Source organism: Quercus lobata, chromosome 2 (assembly GCF_001633185.2).
Source record: "Quercus lobata isolate SW786 chromosome 2, ValleyOak3.0 Primary Assembly, whole genome shotgun sequence".
Classification (NCBI taxonomy): domain Eukaryota; kingdom Viridiplantae; phylum Streptophyta; class Magnoliopsida; order Fagales; family Fagaceae; genus Quercus; species Quercus lobata.
Genome location: NC_044905.1, coordinates 96,135,811 through 96,151,946, shown reverse-complemented (window position 1 = coordinate 96,151,946; position 16,136 = coordinate 96,135,811). Strand labels below are relative to the sequence as shown.

Genomic DNA, 16,136 nt, shown 5'->3' with positions numbered 1-16,136 from the left:
TAACTCATTCAACCATTGCATAAAAATAATCACCAAAAAAAATATTGTCCTTGTGAGTTCTTCTCAACAGTGCCGATAGTTATTACTTCTGTATTTGTTCTACTTCTTCTACCAATTATATTTACTCTTGGACTATGATAATTCACCAATCACTCAAGCTATAATAACAAGCAATTCCACACACATATTTACCTATTCTATTACCCCTAAACCTACATTTGGCAACGTGAATGCTTTTATGACAATGGCAAAGCTGAAGCACCTCCTCTTTCATCATTCTTCTCTTACTCAGCCTTGGGGGTAATAAACAGTCAACGGCAGATGATGTGATACGAGTGGGCGAAATTCTTGATTCGAAGTCCACAATGGGAGAAATGGAAGAGAGCTACATATTGATGGCGGTCTCTGATTTCTATGCTGTGAATGCTAATTATCGAACTAGACTCAATCTATTTACCAGGGATTCTAAGGATGATGTTGCTTGGTGCGGCATGTGCATGCAGGTAATTAATATTCTCAAACTTTTTATCTTTTGGTAGAACTGGTATCTCATTTCGATTAGGAAAGGCATAGAAAACACACATGCATACATGCACAAAGAAGACTAATGTACCAATAAGAAAGAGTTTGTTAATTCAAATGAAGTGAACAAAAAAAATATAAAGGAAATTAAGGAATACCAAAAATAAGATTAGTAAAATTAGTAAAAAATAACATGTCTGTTAGGTTCTAAATGTTTAGAACAATTGGCAAATCGTGAACACAAACTTGTCTAGATATAGATCTTAGAGTCTATAGGTTTTATTAGACAATACTCAATGTGATTCAAGTCAAGATTCAAGAACATACAAGCTACAGGAAGAAGATTTCATAATCTGTCTGGTTCGATCGATCGAAAGACAGGCTCGATCGATCGAAAGTCGTATCTGCAGAATTTTAATTAAGCTCAAACAGCAGTTCAAGCCCATTAAGGATTAGGGTTTCTAATCTACTTCTCCCAGTATATAAAGGAAACCCTAAGCACGTTTTTATGTGGCTTTTCAGAGAGAAAAGAGTGTGCCTCTTTTGTATTTAGGGTTTTATTCCTAAAAAACTCTCTTATGTCTTCTACCGGTGCTATTCCTTGAAGAATCTCAAGATCCGGTATTGTAGAAGTTGCTGCCTTCTCTTATCATCAAAGGTGCTGATGATCTAAACTTTCAAGGGTGGTCTTGGAGTCACAAACAGGAGAGTTTGTGTTGTTAAACCTTTGAGTGGGATCTCAAAGTCACAAACGGGGGTGTTTGTGTTTTGCAAAGGCCAAAGAAAGAAGGAATCTGTGGATTCAGAGCTTGCACGTGGTTGTGTCAGTAAGTTCTGCTGGTTGGTAGTAATAAGAAGTCGAGCGTGGGGGCTTGTAAGTCTTATTGTATGAACTTCGATTCTTTCTAGTAGATTTGCTTTTTACCTTGAGAATAGCTAGGTTAAATCCTCCCTAGGTTTTTTACCGGTTTGGTTTTCCTGGGTGATCATATCTTGTGTTATTTATTTTCCGCTGCTATACATTGATATGATATATTTGTGTTAACCTAGATTTGTTAATTTGACTAAGTAATCACTTGGCTAATTACCTAAGTTAATTTGATTGTGATTTTAAGGGGTCTAAAAACCAACAAGTGGTATCAGAGCGGGTTGCTCTTTTGTTTTAGATCTTTTGATCTAAGAGCTGATCCTTGACCCCTATTGTCATGGATAATTTGAAGTGTCTTTCTGATCATGTTTCTGCTCATGCTTTTGTTGATTTTATTGATGCTTGTGAAACTCTTCGTAAAGAATTATTGAAATCTATGAAAATTGCTAAGAAATTAAAGGAAGAGTTAAAATTGGCTAATCTTGAAAAAGAGGAATTGATTGTTAGATTAGATGAATCAAATAAAAAGAATGAATTTTTGAGAAATCAAATTTCCTCTCAAGATGAGAAGATGAAAAGCTTGGAACAAGAATTAGTTGAATCTAAAGCTAAAATTGAAATTTTGACTTGTACCAAGTCTGCTGTTGATAACAGAAGTGTTTCTGTCTCTTTTAAGCCTAAAACTGAGAAAGTTTATATCTCTCCTTTTAAGAGGAATAATAAAGAAAATGTTTATTTTGTTAGGTTAGACAAAGGTAAAAGTTCTGATGTAGACGCTGAAATTTCTAAACCTAAGTCTAAACCTACTGTTAGAGAGCATAATAAATCTGTTTTTGTGCCTACTTGTCACCTTTGTGGTGTTGTTGGTCATATTAGACCAAATTGTTCTTTGTTGAGGCAAAAACCAAAATCTGAGACTAGATTTGCTGTTAGGAATACTGATGTTCCTAAATTTGTTTCTATCTGCCACTTTTGTGGTGTCTATGGTCACATTCGTCCTAATTATCATAAGTTGAAATTTAAGCATTCAATGTTTCAATCTAAGATTTGTGATGATATTTCTCCTACCATAAGTCCATATAAATTGTTTCATATTCTTTTGAAAAATTTGAGCTTGTTGGCTTGTGAAAGGAATTTGCAGGATTTTAGTCTCTCTTAGAAGATTGGTGTAATTCCTCAAATACACTCTACTTCTCATGGATCTTCACCTACAAACCTGAAAACATGTGCTATATGGGTGAGAAAAAATTCTCTAAGGTGAGTGTTCCTGACTTGTCCCTGATTTAATTCTTTCAATTGTTTGTGGACATGTTTTGTTTTTGTTGTTTTGTTTTTTAGTTTTTTTATAAAAATAAAATAAAATAAATCCAAAAACATTGAAAAAATTTCAAAAAGACAAAAATATTTTATTTTGAGTCTTGTTTTATTTTTCTTGAGGATTACATGAATTATGATATCTCTCTTGATTTAGAACATGCTTGACATTGTGGAGAAACTTGAATAGTATGTGTTAAATAAGTGCTAAGCTATTTCTGATTTTGTGTGAGTATGTACTAGTTTGTACATGTACTCATGGGTTAATTAAGAAATTGATATTTCTTGTTTGTATACACTTTATAGCTTAATTAAGCACTGTCATGCATTGTATTTGCATTGTTCATTTAGCATAATGTGTGCTTTATGTTTTTTGTCATAAATCTTTTAAAACCAAAAAGATTTTTGTGTTTTGTATTTCACATCTTAGATTTATAATCAAGGATTAGTCATATTATCTTTACATAACAAGTTTATGTACCTTGTTTAGTCTTGATGAGCTTACTTATTACACTTTACTAGTTGAAGTTTTGTAGTGCATGTTGTGTGGGAAAGATATTTATGGTTTTGATCACTTTGTTTTGATCTTGAAGTCACATGTCTCTGACTGTCGGACTTGAACCTTTAGAGAAATGCATAAATAACCATCTCACCACTGTTCACTAGCCAATCATGAACACCTTAGTGCATATCGTAAGATTTTGTACTCGAGAAAGTGTAGCACATGCACAAAAAGAACATAAGGTGTAGCCTCGGTTTAAATGTTAAAATTGGTGTGTACATTATTAGACTTAATGTTAAATCAATCAAATAAAATTGGTGTGTACATTATCCCAGCTATTTTAATAAGTTTCTGCTCAAATAAAATTGGTGTGTATATTATGAGGCATAAATTCAAGAAACTTACATGATTGCAAACTTACATGATTGCAAACTTATGATCTAGGAGATGTGGGAGTTATATGATGTAACTCTTTAGGTAATAGTCTCTTTCAAATTCTATGTGATGAATTTTGTAGAAATTGTGATTGATTTCTATTTACATATCACCTCACATGTCTCTCAAGCTTTTACTAGTTACACACACTACACAAGTTACTCTTTGCTAAACTTGGTACATTATATCGTGTGTGATCTTATTGTGGCCATCCAAGATTACATGTTCCTGGATTTTGATGCAAAATGTGCTTAATGTTTGAGTTTTTGAGGACAATTGATTGAAAATCTTGTTTTTGGAAGATCTAGGTTGAATTCAAGTGTTTTTGAAAAACTTTTAATCTCATACTCATGCATTTCATTCATGAAATATTGTGCTTTGAGGAGTTTTTGCATTAAATTGCTCTGTTTTTCAAAAATTTGATTTTTCCATGCATCATTTATGTTTAGGATTCACATGTATTGCATTGATTTTTTTTTTGTATCCATCGTGCAGTTTTGCAAGTCATATCTCTCATTGTTTTCACACATAACATGTATACACTTTGCTAAATTGGGTACTCAACTTGATTTAAAAATTGATTGATTAATTTTTGAGTTATGTACTTTCTAGTATATGCTATTTTTATGTGTGAATTATAGAAAATTATTTTCTTAAGAGTTATGATGGATAATCAATGTGCAAATATTTTCTCTACTCATGCAACTGTTTATGGGTCACATAGTGCCATGTTTGCATTTTATTGAAAAAGAGAATATTTTTTTTTCATGTGTATCATCAACTTAGTTTTTAAGTTTGGTTTATGTCTTTTTACTTTTCCCTTCCTCCTAAATTTTCCCCAAAACTTGTTTTGTTTTTTTCTATTCTTATAGGGGGAGAAGATTGTTTTTAACCAGTGTTGTTCATAGAGGGAGTTGTCTCTATTTCTATAGAGTTGAATTTTTTTGTGTTCCCTTAATTCTCTATTTTCTATTATTCTCTATTGCGTATGTTTTCTTTCGACCTTCTGATTGGGTTGTCTTTGTCAATACGTGACAAAAAGGGGGAGAGAGATTTAGATGAGAATCTGTGGGAATCCTATTTGTTTTGTTTAGGGGGAGTTGAATTTGTTTTTGAAAGGGGGAGAATATAAAAAACTTTTTGTTGTATCCAACTTAGGGGGAGAGTTAGTTTTTTTTTTTTATATTCTGTTTCATATTATTATTTATATGTCTTTCTTTCCACACATGCGGTGATGTGTTTGTTGAGTGTTTCAGGAAAGACAGGTGCATTCTGATCAAGACCTTCTACCTCTTCTTGCAACTTCTAGATTACGAGTCTTAGATTGGGAATTGTGATGTAATTGGGCATTTTATTGTATTGGGTTGTTCTTATATTTGAGCATTTCATTTTGTATGAAAGTTTTGTCACGAATTGCCAAAGGGGGAGCTTGTTAGGTTCTAAATGTTTAGAACAATTGGCAAATCGTGAACACAAACTTGTCTAGATATAGATCATAGAGTCTATAGGTTTTATTAAACAATGCTCAATGTGATTCAAGTCAAGATTCAAGAACATACAAGCTGCAGGAAGAAGATTTCATAATCTGTCTGGTTCGATCGATCGAAAGTCATATCTGTAGAATTTTAATTAAGCCCAAACAGCAGTTCAAGCCTATTAAGGATTAGGGTTTCTAATCTACTTCTCCCAGTATATAAAGAAAACCCTAAGCACGTTTTTATGTGGCTTTTCAGAGAGAAAAGAGTGTGCTTCTTTTGTATTTAGGGTTTTATTCCTAAAAAGCTCTCTTATGTCTTCTACTAATGCTATTCCTTGAAGAATCTCAAGATCCGGTATTGTAGAAGTTGCTGCCTTCTCTTGTCATCAAAGGTGCTGATGATCTAAATCTTCACCGGTGGTCTTGGAGTCACAAACAGGAGAGTTTGTGTTGCTAAACCTTTGAGTGGGATCTCAAAGTCACAAACGGGGGTGTTTGTGTTTTGCAAAGGCCAAAGAAAGAAGGAGTCCGTGGATTCAGAGCTTGCACGTGGTCGTGTCAGTAAGTTCTACTGGTTGGTAGCAATAAGAAGTTGAGTGTGGGGGCTTGTAAGTCTTATTGTATGAACTTCGATTCTTTCTAGTGGATTTGCTTTTTACCGTGAGGATAACTAGGTTAAATCCTCCCCAGGTGTTTTACCGGTTTGCTTTCCCTAGGTGATCATATCTTGTGTTATTTATTTTCCGCTGCTATACATTGATATGATATATTTGTGTTAACCTAGATTTGTTAATTTGACTAAGTAACCACTTGGCTAGTTACCTAGGTTAATCTGATTGTAGTTTTAAGGGGTCTAAAAACCAACAATGTCAACCATATATACATATATATATACACACACATTTTGTTACCACCATTATCTCTCATAACATTTGTCTTTTTGTCTCTCTTGTTATTCACCACCACCCATCATCTTTTTCTCTCATTCATATCTCATCAATGTTGAAACTACCTCATTAAAGATGATAGAATTCCTCCACTTTGTGTGTTTTTCCTACCCTTATAACCTCATTTGCATCTTTAGACATTGAGCACTTATTAACAAAATAAGGAGAATTCAGATTCAAAAACACATGTATGTAGATTAGGTTCTTGAATTAAATTCAAATATATAATTGTATTGAATTTAATTATTTTTGGAAATTATGACATTGTTTGTGTTTTGTTGATCAACGTAATCACGTATTTGAATTTAATTTATAAATGTAATGTACTACACCTATATACGCTGTTCTACTTATATTCTACTCCTCATTTTTTTTTTTTTTTTTTTTTGAGAAACAAACACACACACACACACACACACAAGGGAAAGGGAAAGGGGTTTTAACACAAAGGTACACCACAACTCCACTTAAAAGCCAAGGTAACTTTTAAGAGATGGTGGGGCAAGTAATACTACACGCAACACACTTTTTTAAGCAATGTGAGACAATTACCCTTTTTTTTCCCTCAAATTATACTGATTATGGGTTGCACAAGTAAAACCTTATATGTTTGGTTGGGTGGATTTTAGGGGGGAGAGAGAGAGAGAGAGAGAGAGAGAGAGAATGGGAGAGAACATTTTTGGTGAGTGTTTGGTCGAAGGGAGGGGAGGAAAAAAAATTGGTGAGGCCCAGATGTTTTCTCCCCGGGCCCACCAAAATATTTTCTCAAAATTAGAGAGACATAAATGGACTATAGCACCCCTGTGCAGCTGTGTTGTTGCTCAACGTTAACTGAGTTTTGCTTCTTTTTTTCTTTTTTTCTTTTGATAATCAAACTAGGTTTTGTTTGGTTTCTTCTTAGGTGTTTTTCTTTTTCTTTTTTTCTTTGTCATTTTCTGTTCAACTGCTACTTTTTTTTTTAATATTTAATTTCCTTCATTGGTTTTTGTTTTTTTTTTTCTATACTTCATTCGGTTTTTTTTTTTTTTTGGTTCATGCTTTCTTTTTTTTCTTTTTCTTTTTTATTTTATTTTATAATTTTTTTCTTTTAAAAAAAAATCTATTAGGGATATAAAAGTAAATTTATAGAAACTACATTTTCTATTCCTCCACTTTTCCACCCCAAACCAAACACCAGGAGAGAAAATTAAAATATTTTCTATCCTCCCACTTTTCCTGTCTTCCAATCAAATTAACGGACCCTATATGTTATGTTCATATATAACATACTCCACCTACCAAACCGTTTAAATATTTGAGATAACCAAAAAAATTATCATAATATCCTAAAGAAATCCATGTGAAATGATAGAAATAACAAATAAGTCAAAAGGAATTGGAAAGTGCAGTGGCAGGTGGTAGTCAAGTGGACTATATATGGGTTATAAAGTGGAAATTTTAACTTAATTGAGAAAAACTATAAATAATCACTAAAAAAAAATTATTACGTTCTTCTTTTAGGAAAATTTATTAATTGCGAAAAGCTATAAACAAGCTGGCATATATTACGAGAAAAATTGGTCACTTGTCTTCCTTTAGGAATAAGGTCTTTTCCCCACAGTCACCCCCCCTTTTTTTTCCTGATTCATAAGAAATGAGGCACTTGAGTGGACTATATATGGGGGTCATAAAGTAGAAATTTTAATTTTATCAAGAAAAACTAAAAAATAACCATTAAAAGAATAAATATGTTCCTATCTTCAAGCTGGCATGTGATGAGAAAGAATGGTCACTTGTCTTTTCTTAAGAATAAGGTCTTTCCCCCCCCCCCCCCTTTTTTTTTTGAAAGAAAGGAGGTACTTGAGTGGACTACATATGGGTCATGGAAAATCTAACTTAATGGAGAAAAACTATAAATAATCACTAAAAGAATGCTTATGCTCCTAACTTGAAGCTCTCATACGACAAGAAAGAATGGTCATTTGTCTTCCCATTGGAATAAGGTTTTTTTAGCCTCTCTTTTTCTTCTTTTTTGAGTTATTTATTTCTTTATTTTATACCAGACTTTTTCTTTTTTTTTTTGTGTTGAGTTTTTTTATTGATTTGTAAGCTTATATTGGGGGAGGGGCAAGATAAATTTTCTACTCCTATGGGAGAAGTTCTCCCCCCTCTCACGCGGCAGGAATGGACCTACCATAAACCGGGGGGTGGGGGGAGAAACTTTTTACTCCTAAATCCTTAATGTTTCATCCTTCAACTAATCTTTTTTTTCCTTTGATCTCTAGACTCTTTCACAGTTTTAAACTTTGGATTTTTGCTATAATCTCAACTTTTAAATACTTAGAAGAACGTAAAAAGAAAGTTGAATTATACATAAATTTTTTTTAAAGCAATTGATTGCAACGACTACTGCTGAAAGTGCCTTTTCATTAATGAACATTGTTAGAAATTAATTACCCAATTGAATGGGAGATAAATAGATGGTTAAAGATATATTGCTTGGTTACATACAATGTGAAAAAAAAAATTTCAAAGCTGCTAGTAACGAATATATCTTGAAACGGTTTTAAAATATGAAAAACAGGCGCAAATTAGTAAGTTAACATAGGTATGAGAAATAAATTATTGTTTACAATTATATTACAATTTGTAAGATGATTACATTATTATATAATTGTGTACTAATATATATATATATATATATATATATATTTATATATATACATATTGATTTCTATAAATATCTTTTAAATTAATTTTGCTTTCAATGCTTTCTTCTAATCTTGCCTGCTTAAACTTAAATTCTAGTTTCACCACTATATGTAAGAAACTCTTATGAATAGCTGTCATGATTATTGAAGTATTTCTCTTTTATTTTTGTAGTGATTGTACATAATAACTTAATAAACGATATCATTGTTAGATCCAAGTCAAAGTGATTTTATTTCAATCAACTTTTTGTATTCTTATTAAGGGTCCGGTTAATGTGTGTCCTTAAGACACACATTAACCATTTATTTTGAAAAGATTTTTATGAAAGATTAAAAAAACTGTAAAAACAGTTAATTACTTTTTATTATTCTATAAATAATTTCCTAAAATAGTTTACGTATACCCTTTTACGTATACCCTTTTTCCACAAGTGTGTCGAGAACGCGTGGCTGAGTCTTGACCGTTAAAGTTCATAAAAGGTGTACCTAACCCGCTCACGTAAAAGGGTTACACTATTGTGGAAATAAAAAATCCATGAGAGACTTGAGAGAGAGAGACTGACTTTAAAAGTATAGTGTCAAAAATGCAGTGCTTGACCCGCCCGATGTCTGTCTTATTATGGATTTTTTTTACCTTGAACAAGAGATGTATTCTTCATCGCCTTGTCTTGTTTCGTCCGGCCCTAGTATATATGTATTTTATTTTTTTTTAAACATATTTTATTATCATTCTGAAAACACTAATCTTTTTGTTTCTCTCATTATCACAAAAAAAATGTTGCCAATACATTAGATCATCAATGATAATTAATCTCCCATAATAGTTTAAGACTTTAGTTTTTGCAAATTAGTCTTTAAAAGCTCGAAAATGTGTTAAAAACACAAGAGCTTGTTTAGACCCCCAATTCAAATTACAGCTTAATTGATTTTACACTAACTTAGTACTAAGTGCGGAATAGTGTAAACGCAAGCAAACAAACAAGAAAGCTACTCTAATTCATATTTAACGCAACACAGTAGTAAAATGAAATGAACAAGAGTAGGAAAGAGAAATGCAAACACAGATAACACTGAGACGTGTTATCGAAGAGGAAATCGAAGAACTCGGCGAAAAACCTCTCCGCCGCCCTCCAAGCGAAAATCAATCCACTAGACAATCAGTTGGGATACATGGGTAAGCAAGAGACCCTCCAAGCCTAATCTACCCTCTATACCTAAGCCCTCCAAACTCCTACTCCAACAAAGCTTCTCGGAACCATGTCTTGTCTAGCTCTTCGGATCCCGCAACAAGCTCCATGTTGCATCTGCCATCCTTGGCTTCTTCCAATGCTTCCCAGCAACTCCAAAAACACTCACTACACTCTGAAAATGTGTGGATTGTGTTTTGGTACAAATCTCATCTCAATGTATGATAATGGGAGAGGGAAGGAGAAGAGGCTACAATTAATTCTCACTAAGGATGAGTAGCTCTCTCTCAAAAAGATGAGTGTGTGTGTTGTAGAAAACCTATCTAGAATTTTTCTCTCTGAATGGCCTCTCTTACATTTGTGGGTAATAAGGGTATATATAGTATGGGTGAAGGGTAAGGAATTCGGACATAAAAATCCTCCAGGCAGAATGTTTCGCGACTGTCTCGCGGGAAGGCCTTACCTGCGAGACACTCGCGAAAACGATAGCCTAGCACGACTCTTCAGCTTCCAGCCATGTGCTCCTCACGTGCTCTTTTGCGGCTTAGCTTCTCACGAGTTTCTCGCGAAATCCACTGATTCTTCATATAAGCTTGAGTCTTCACCAATCTTAATACTAAACCCAATACAATAAAATCCCACAAAATACAAGGAACAAAATAAGAGCAATTACAACATTTTTTCTCATGGTATAAAGCTAACATAAAACATAGTTATAAATCACAACTTTACAGTCTCCTACAAAAACATACATCAAATAATATCTATCTATCTCTCTCTTAAAAACAAGATATAAAATTAAAAATTATATTATACTGATCTATGCATCTTTTTTTTTTCTTTATAAAATTTATACTTCAACTATGAATCTATTATATTCAACTCTCTAAAAGAATATGGAAAATTAAAAAAAAGAATAATATCAATCAAAAACATTATAAAAAAATAAAAATAAAAAGATAAAATTATATACGTGTAAAAATAGACTGATGGAAATTACTTTTTAAAATTTTAAAATTTTTAGGGAGAACAAATTATCTACAACAAAATTTAGAGAATAAATTAAATTATAGATTTTAGTATTAGTTTGTTATGAGTGTTGATTATCATGATAATCTCTTTTAAGATAATGAAGAATTTGAATAATTTATTTGAAACTCAAAAATTTAAATTGTACAAAAAAATTAGAAAAACATAGCATACTATAACATAATTTCGAAGAATATGAACCAACTTATAAATGAATAATATCAATCAAACACAACCAAAATAATAGGATGATATATTGGTAGAGATAAAAAATGAAAAATACTTTTAGAAATTGTTTAATTTTTAGAAAGAACAAATTATCTTCAACAAATTATACATTATATTACAATTACAAAATAATTATATATTCCCAACATTTATTATTGCTACATTTCTTTTGAGCTACATCAGTGGTATGTCATCATTTTCTTTCCATCATTTCTTTAAAAAAATGTGTATAAATATTAGAGTCCGAATTTCATAAGAGATTGTCACACCAATTTTTTACTTAAAACTCAACACATCCTAACACATCTAATAACATCACATCAACTCTTTACTTAAAACTTGAAATATGTTGTTTAGGGAGATGTTATCCTCTACAAACGCCACATGAGCCATAACAATAAAAATAAAAGTCGATGGTGATTTCAAATTGTTTTCGATGTTTTTTTATTTCTTTAGGATATGAAAATCCAGCTAAAGACAATTAAATCTTGATAAATGGATATATTTTTAGCCCTTTTTTTTAATTTCTTTCTCTTTATGTGGATGCTTATAAATGATTTCCTTAATTTCATTGAGATAATGAAATGGGTATTTAAGATTGGAGTCTCAGTATTTGGTTGTGAGAATTGAGTGATTGGAAGGTTCCTGAAATTTATATAAGTTTAGGACATGAAAGTAATTTATGTTTTAAATTCTTATTTATAGATTTCAAAATCATTTAACTATTTAAAAAATAAAGTCTACTTTTTAAAGTAAATATTATAATATGTTATAGTCTCATAGAAATGTTAAAAAACTATGCAATTTCAACCTCATAAATCTAGATTATATAGTAAAACAGTTCCACTCAATCTTCAAAAAGCAATTCTAGGGGAATTTTTTATTTTTATAAAATATGAATTAAGAAAATCAAGCTTCAGAGCATTCAACAATATGGTGGACAAACATAAATACTATACAACAAAATGACTATTATATATAGGTCTTAATATACATAAAAATTATTCCAAACAAAATTTAAAAGTATTTGCGCGTCGCTTTAAAATTTATGACGAATCAAATGTATAAGAAAATAAAAAGTAATTAATATAACATATAAAGATACCATTTAATCCAAAAGGCTTAAACCCAATGAGTATGAACTCAATTATGTTATATTAATCACTTTTTCTTCTCATTAGTATATTAGGGGCAAAGGCCCAAGGTCATACAATGGGCCTTAGGTCCCATATAAAAGTTCGACCACGTCCGAGGAGAAGGTGTGGGTGCCAAAAGGGCTCCCGGCCCAATTCTTATGGGCCCAAAAGTATTTAAAAGGCGGTCCGAGGAGAAATATCTCCTCAAACGTAGCAAATATGGCTCAAACATGCACTCTGCTTGCTATAAGGATCCACTCCTACAAGCATTAGTAACAAAGATGAGTCCCACAAGCTCGTAAGAGGGAAGAAAGTGTAGGATGCCAAGGGAAAGGCTACAATTGCCACATTAAATGCATGACAGCTACTTCTCTGGCCGCATTAATGTGGAGAGGACTTGCGAATAGTGTTGCTTTGGCTACCACAACTCACACAAAGATGGGGGAGATGTCTGATGGGACGGGCACTCAAGTGAAGGTTCAGATGGTCAACAAATGTAAGGCCCTGATGACTTCAAAGGGGCTATATAAGAGAGGAAAGTCCCCATGAAGAAGGGGACGAAAAGACAGGAACTTAGAACAGAAGAACAGGGTGAGAACCATAGCCTTTGAGCAAGGACAGAAATACATCCTCCACGTCTCCTCGGATCGTATATCTAATGGACATGAAGGAGATTTTCTTATTTTCAATTGTTATATGGCCCAATGTTAACTAGTATACACTTCGTTAAGGCCTAGTTCTGTAACCCACTCTCTATAAATTCATTGTTTCGGACTCCTTGGGTCAGAACCCCATACCTGTTGGGCCTGGGCCCTGAATTGCGACCCTACAACCCTACAAGTATCTAATATGGGACTTCACTACTTAGCCTATCACACTACTCACACGTTGAATGTTCCAATGTAATCTCAATTCCGTTTCTGCATAATACACTGCTGTCAATTTCTTTAAGACCTTCTCTCCTTTTCTCATATGTGTGTGTGTTAAAATACTTAGTATTCTTAACAACAACAACAAAAAATAAAAGATTAAAAAAAAATACACAGCTCTGTGACCATATCTGGATGTCATCAATCATGCCCATGAGAAATGTTAGAGCCAGTTCTAACTCTAAATATGAGGAGAGATCTAGCATCTATAAAGAACCCATAAAGAACCTGCCTAAGCAAACAATGACCCAATGAAACCATGATGGCTGCCTTATTACATTCCTCAATCCTCCTTAAGCCTAATCCTCTCTGACTTATGGGCTTATACACTGAACCCCAATTTACTTTGACACCAATGGAAGAACTAGCTAAACCATTCCGAAGAAAACTAATCAATCTTTGATCCTTAGCTTTAACGAATTTATAAGGGAGAATGAACTTTCTAGACCAGTAATTTTGAATAGAACTTCAGATGTATTGATTAAAGTTTTCCATCACAAGACAAGTATTTCACAGACCAAGAATTAACTTTGATAGTGTACAGAGAATCATGTCATTTGAAATTTTGATGATGTAGCATTGGATATACCTTCATATGTGTCATATTTACTCTAAAACATTAAATGCATCCGTTTCAAATGGAAAGAATCCTAACTCTTTGTGAACACTGATTTTCTGACTCATTCGTTTGGAATGCAGCTCTAGATCTAATGAACAACGAAAAAGTGCATGCCATCATAGGACCTCAAAGTTCAGCACAAGCTAAGTTTGTCGCAAATCTTGGTGAAAAGGCCCATGTTCCAATACTTTCTTTCTCAGCCACAAGTCCCCTTCTTACCACAAACCATAACCCATTTTTCATTCAAACAACCCAAGATAATTCAGCTCAAGTAAAAGCCATAGCTGCCTTAATTCAAGCTTATGGTTGGCGAGAAGTCATTTCTATTTATGAAGACACAGATTATGGCATTGACTTAATTCTATATTTGATAGATGCTTTCCAAGAGGTTGATGTCCGATTTCCTTACAGAAGTGTCATTTCTCTGTCATTAAAAGATAGTGATATTTTAGAGGAGCTTAAAAAATTAAAGGCAATGCAAACAAGAATATTCCTTGTACACATGACTGCTTCTCTTGGGTCAAAGCTTTTTCTACATGTAAAGAATTCAGGAATGATGAGCGAAGGGTATGCATGGATAACAACACAAGGGCTATCAAATTGGTCAGTTACTATTGATTCAAAGATCATGGACTCAATGCAAGGTGTTTTGGGAATTAGGCCATATATACAAATTTCAAAAGATCTTGAAGATTTTGAAAGAAGATAGACAACAAATTACACCTCAAGAAAAACAAACTATAATACTCTTGGGTTGAACCTCTTTGGATTAGGAGCATATGATACAATTTGGGCATTGGCTATGGCAGTGGAGAAGGCTAATATAGAGCATTCTAGCTTTTGGAAGCAAAATTCTGGTGAAACTAAAGTAGACCATGCAGCCATAGGAGTTTCTGAAATTGGTCCAAGGCTTCTCAACAAAATTGCAAGCACTAGATTTCAAGGCCTTAGTGGGTACTTTGATTTGATTAAGGGCTATGAAGTACGGGTGTGTCTCCGGATCCAAGTGTGGGTGCGGATGCGGGACTCGGCAATTTTTGAAAAAGTAGGGTGCAAGTGCGGTGAGGTGTGGTGATTAAAAAATTATTAAAAATATTTTTATTTATATTTTCTATACATTTTTACTATTAAAATATTCTTAAAAAACACATTACTATGGCCTTGATTCACAAAACAAAGAAAGAAGAAGGCAAGAAACACAAAACAAAATAAGCAACAAATATTCAGAATAAAATTAAGGAAGGACAGATTCAGGATGTTTGGGCCTCGTTCAAAGCCAATTTCGGCTGTTCCGACATGATTCAAGGCCAATTTCAATTTGTTTCGGCCATTTTGGTCGCCAACCGATACGACCCAATTCGGTTGATACGGCCTGATTCTAGCCGAATCGACCCAGTTTGGTGCGAATTGAACCGAGTCGGCACAAATCCGAGAAAAAAAAAATGCTCAAACGCGGCACGAACGCGCGGGCAGCCAGGTCGAATACCGCACCCCGCGTCGAACTCCAATGCGGCACCCCCCTACCGCGTCGGTGCTTTAGAGGTTAAGGGATAGTTGAAAGCTTCAACCTTTGAAATCCTTAACGTGATAGGACAAACGAAGAGGATTATTGGATATTGGAACCCCAAGAAAGGACTTTCAAAAGAAATTGATGACATTTGTGAAATAGCATACTCAATATCAAAGAACAAACTTAAGGCACCAATCTGGCCTGGAGACCCAATAAACCAACCAAAAAAGTTGACGATTGGAGTTCAAGTAAGAGATGCTTTTAATGAGTTTATAAAGGTTGAATGGTGTCCTCGTAGTGATAAAGATAAACCAAAAATATCCGGGTTTTCAATTGATGTGTTCCTTGCTATGTTGGATATAATACCCTTTCCCCTTCCACATGAGTTTGTGCTATATGTGAATGAAAGTAGGCAGAGTGCAGGAACTTATGATGAACTTATTTTACAAATCAAACTTAAGGTGATTTTTTAGTTTACAATACTTGCTTATTGTATGTACAATAAGTCAAATGATACAACCAATTTTACCACTGTTGAAGTGGCAAGTTATAATTGGTGTATAATAAAAACAATTTTAATGATTTTTACATGTGAAAGTAATGTTGCACTAATCATAATCCATTTTTTTTGGGTAACTTTATAATAGGACATTCCTCACCTCTCTCTCTCTCTCTCTCTCTCTCTCTCTCTCAAAATGCAGAAGTTTGATGCTGTGGTTGGAGACACAACAATTGTGGCTAAT

General features: G+C 33.3%; 1 protein-coding gene across 1 annotated transcript; it reads left to right on the top strand.

Annotated features, from left to right (window-relative positions):
* The first annotated feature begins 365 nt into the window (after nt 1–365).
* LOC115973946 (glutamate receptor 2.2-like) lies at nt 366–15,866 on the top strand. The gene is made up of 4 exons (XM_031094189.1): nt 366–489; nt 13,964–14,527; nt 14,657–14,944; nt 15,475–15,866. Exons 1-4 carry the CDS (start codon nt 366–368, stop codon nt 15,864–15,866), a joined length of 1,368 nt encoding a protein of 455 aa, XP_030950049.1.
* Nucleotides 15,867–16,136: the final 270 nt, after the last annotated feature.